Here is a 4,821-nt window from a genome sequence, read left to right as displayed (position 1 = left end):
TTTTTTTTTTTTTTTTTTTTTTTTTACACCTGGCAGCTGTCTCAAGTTTCAGCAGTTATTGTCTATTTTGCATTACCCATAGAATTGAATGTCATCTGTCTTCACAAAGCTATAGCTAAGAGAATTGAGGCGAGCCACATGAGCTGCTGGGACAGAGCTTGTTTGCGTTCCATTCGGCACCCCTCCTCCCTTTACCTCCTTAATATTTATTTGTGCTCGTTTTCTTTCCTGGCCTTGAATGGGGCTTAGCTCGTGTTCAGTACAGCTGTATGTTTACTGAATCTATTTCATCATGAGTCATTGTGCGTGTGTAAGTATCCTGGAAACAGCTAGTGCTTTCTTGGAAGAACAGTTGCTTTTCAACCCAAGCACTTAAAAAGGAAATTAAGCAATTGGTCAGTTCTGTTTTTTTTTTTTTTTTTTTTTTCTGAAATAGCAATGGGTTATCTCATTCTTAGCCCTTTGGTCTATCATTAACTGTTTTTTGATAGTTTATTGCAGAGCATATCTTTTATCACAGTAAAGCGTTAACCTTAGGATCAAGATGGAAAGATTTGTTGCATTATTGATGTCGCTTTAAGGCTGCCAAGTGCTTAAGAACAAGTATAATTTTAATAAAAAATGGATTTCTTGGAATTTGAGGCTTAGAACATCTTTTAATACATGTTTCATTCAATATCAATATCCTCTGGCATTATGGCAGAAAATATTTAAAAATCCTAAATGCAAATTAAATCAGGAAAAAGGAAACAAAATACTGAGACAATTGTCTAATACGCTTAAATCCAGCAAATATGATAGCTTTTTAAAAAAGTTTAAGTACATCTTTTAGCTTCCATTGAAAGAGATTCTATGCCAAACATGATTCTAATATGTTGTCAGCATCAGAGGAGTTACAAATAAAGGAGACTTAGGTTTCCTTTTTTTTTTTCTTTTTCCCTTATTGAGGTTCCCCTCCAGCCCCTCACTTCCCTGCGACAAATCTCATAGCAAAAAGGATTTCTGGTGCAGAAGTTTTGGTTTGTCTAAAACTCTTATCACTAAGCAATAGGTGACAGCTTGCTACTATTATTTCACTTACGTATTTTGACAGATGGCACTGCAGAGTGTAATGCTCTTTTAGACTTCTCTATCAGTCTAATGGAGGTAACTGGAGGTTCTTTCAACTCTTCTCTTGGCACAAGAAGTATGTCAGTCATAAATTATCTTCTTTGTAATCATTAAGCATCTAAAACAAAATGCAAGTTCAGCTGAGCCGTTTTCTGCGTACTTCCAGAAAATAAGAGGTTTTTCAGCTAATATTATTGAGGGCTTTTTTTTTTTTTTTTCTTTCTAATGCCACATTTTTTTTTTCAGTCTAAAAAATGAATCTTCTTATTTTGCCACAGAATAAACGAGAAGGTTTTGGTAGCTTTCACTAATTAGAGAAGAGGGTATTCTCATGAAAGAGCTGGCTAATAACCAGCAGCCCGCTGGTCTGTAGGTGCCTGCATTTCCCATGTGGAGCTCCGGACTGGGATGCTCCGTGCTGACGTGTTCCCAGCCGAAAGGTGGAGGCACCTTGGCAGCGCCGGAGCGGCGAACTTGTGTGACCTTCCCCCCCTCCCCAGCCCGGCCATAAGGTGTGAAACGGGTGAAATTTCCAACAATTGTGTTTAGGAGAAACAGTCCGTAGAGGAGCTTCTGGGAAGAACCCTTAATTGACCTTGGGGGGGGTCGGGAAGGGGCAGGCGGGAGGGAAAGGGCGCATTGATTTTCTCCACGTGCATCTTCATTTCTGATAAATTATAAAGCCATTAATTTGCTGAGGAAATGGCAGGGCCAGCCTGCGGCACAGATGTGACCAGGGCTGTCCTAGCGCACAGCACACAAAAGAGAGCCAAGAAGCTGGGAGAAAACCAAAAAGCCGGGATTGTTATGGTTAGCTTCACATTCCCTTGGGAACTGTTTTCRTTGCTTCTGTTTACAGATCTAAAAGGTAATGATGTTTCCAGGATAAATAGGCTGCCTTATAGGGTAAGTGGCCATTTATTGATCTGCTAGCCCACAGTCATCGATCGCTTCGCCCCAAATACAGCCGCCTTCTCGGAGGAGTTAACTGTGTAAATCAGAGCAAGGGAGGATCCGGGGGCAGGGGGGGCTCCCTCTGCCTCTCAGAAATTTTGCTTTCAGTGGGAAGGCAGCAATTGAAGCAAAGCCCTAACAGGATTAGGGACTAGCTCAAGATGTTAAAATTTATTGACGCTAATGAAGCAGGTAAAACGCCCTGCCAGTGTGAAGCACCGTTCAAAATGATAAAGCACCTCCGATAGCTGCACGTGCGTTAGCTTTATTTAGTATAGGCTGCATTTTGTCTGGGCAGCGAGGGAAAACAAACTTTAGCTGGACTCGCAAAGCAGAGGGAGAGAAAAGCCTGCGATAAGTTTTCCGCAGCACATGCTTCGTACATTTGTTTCCCTAGCAACAAGTGCACGTACATATGGTGCACAAGCCCCAAACTTGCGGAATTCCTGAGACCCAGCACCAAAACTTGGGCGCTGTGAAATACGGCATTTAGCCTCATGTACTTCATTGAGCCATTTTACAGAAAATCACAGTGCGACAGCTTAAATGTTAGTAATTCCCGTGTAATCTCAGGGTCCGTGGAGTATTTAAGGGGGCACATTTCCAGGTCTCTACATTTACAGACTGGCGTTTTTTTTTTTCCAAGAAAAGTGTTTTCCTTCACTAATTCAATCCTACATGCAGGAAGGCTTGTCACCGAATCACTTGAAAAAGGCCAAGCTCATGTTCTTTTATACCCGGTACCCAAGTTCCAATATGCTGAAAACCTACTTCTCAGATGTAAAGGTAAGAAAATCTCTTTCTCCTTTTATACTTTTTTCCTTGTGTGTGCTGCATTTGAGCCTGAGAAAGTACTGCATTAAGATATCTGGGATTAATAACAATTATTTCTGGGTACACAAAGGTTCCTTCATTTGTTCTTCCTGTTGAGATGTACCCTGCTCGTGCCTAGAAGAGGAAGGGGGAGGCTGAAGGATTTTAATTCAAAAAAAAAAATCTTGGAAGTTTCAGAACAAAGCAAGAATAATTATGGCAGTAAATATAAACAGTTTTCATTTTACATATCCTATTAAAAATAGAGATTTTTATGGTGGTAGAAATGCACTTCCAAGAACATTTTGGAGCAGTTCTCAAGTGCTCCCTTATTGTTTCATTTCGGTTGGTTTCCTCGTATTTGTGCTTACATAAGCACAGTGTAGAATCCCTTTCTTTCTGTCAAAAAGAAACAGTACATTGAAATTCTCCATGCAGAAGCTGCTTAAAAACAAAAGTGATGATTGTCTCTTATTTACAACTTAATTTGTTGTTGATGCAGAGTACACTGAGCATAAGGAGGATGAATAAAGTGACAGATTCAGGCCACATTATTCAAATGAGGATATGAAAGCTGTCGACATACAGCTGCATCCTCCCTCATTCTACAGAATATTAGGACCTCCTGATTTTTTTTCTAAAAGTAATTGTTCCTTCACATCAACTTGATTTTGTGCTAATCATCTAAGTTTTTTWAAAAAAAAACATAGATTGGGTTTTAATGATTATAATGGCATACACGGTGTCATTATCTAAGTAACTTTATAAACATTACATTAGCTTAAATTAGTTTGTTACACTTCTCTCCCCCCGCCCCCCAGCAAATTACACAAATCCTTCTTTTAATCACTTTTGAGTTACGGGGTGGGTTTTTTTGGTCATATTGGGGGATAATCCTGCAGGTTGGTGAATTTGGCCCACATTTTGTGGTTCGGCTCTCCTTGGTTAACACAGCAGGCCGTTTTTCCCGTTATCTTTCACGCCGTGCCCTCGGAGGCGCCGAGCGCGTGGTGGCAGCGCTCGGGAAGAGCGGGAGGGAAGCAATCCAGGCACTTCCTACACTAAATGGTCGGTCAAGAATCATTAAGCACAAAAAAAAAAAAGAAAAAAAAAAAAGGCTGCGGATCACGCAGCGGGCCGAGTGAAGGGCTCGCGCTCGGAGTGGTGCCACCTGGGCTGGAGGCTTCGGAGGGAGTGTCACGAGCGACGCCGCACCAAAAAGCCACCACCGGAGCCAGATGTAGAGTTGGCAGCTCGGGAGGGTCCTGGAGTGCTGCTGTCATGTGTCCTCTCCAGTGAACGTTAGCATAGGCAGTTATACTGAGATGGGTGGGCTCTTTTTTTTTTTTTTTTCCCTGTTTTTGCTTCTCTTTTTTAAAGAAAATACGTGCTTGTGCTTGCACGTGGCAGCATTGTGCTTGACAGGGTTGCAGTAATATCAAGTGCTTTGCTTTTGTGCCACCCTATATTTATAGAGCACCAGAAGAGGCCCTGGAGCACTTTACCCGCTACCTATGCAGGCTGGGGTCTTTCACCCAAAAGTGCAACGCAGCCACCTCCCACACAAGAGCTGCTCGGGGCTGGCAACGCTGCAGAACCAGGGCTGTAGAGATGAGATATGTTCCTTTTTCTTGAGTTTTTCCATAGCCCTAAACGCTGCTAAGCGTTTAGCATGTGAAGCATTTCTTGGGCCAAACGATGCTCCCGCTCTCTCTCCCTCGCAGACCACTTAGCTCCCCTGCCCCTCCTCCTTGGAAAAGGGCAATAATGTCATTTTGCTTTAAACCATGTCCCCATGGTTTAAGCAGGTGTTCCTGACCAGTAACGACGGGCACTGCTGTTGACCACGGGAAGACTCTCCTCCATGGGCTTAAACACAAATGTAAATAGGCACCTTAATGAGACATTTCCATGTGCTGTACTGGCCAAATGTTTGGCTCAGAA

General features: G+C 42.4%; 1 protein-coding gene across 3 annotated transcripts in view; it reads left to right on the top strand.

Moving 5' to 3' along the window:
* The window catches only part of PROX1 (prospero homeobox 1), a 44,257-nt gene that overhangs the window by 13,179 nt on the left and 26,257 nt on the right, over window positions 1-4,821 (top strand). For all 3 annotated transcript variants that reach the window (XM_026048427.1, XM_026048425.1, XM_026048426.1), the window contains exon 3: window positions 2,743-2,850. In XM_026048427.1, coding sequence (XP_025904212.1) covers window positions 2,743-2,850 — 108 coding nt within the window. The remainder of the gene's footprint in view (window positions 1-2,742; window positions 2,851-4,821) is intronic.

This window comes from Nothoprocta perdicaria, unplaced genomic scaffold, assembly GCF_003342845.1.
Source record: "Nothoprocta perdicaria isolate Ctin4 unplaced genomic scaffold, notPer1 scaffold_54, whole genome shotgun sequence".
NCBI classification, from domain to species: domain Eukaryota; kingdom Metazoa; phylum Chordata; class Aves; order Tinamiformes; family Tinamidae; genus Nothoprocta; species Nothoprocta perdicaria.
This window is presented reverse-complemented; position numbering and strand designations above follow the sequence as displayed.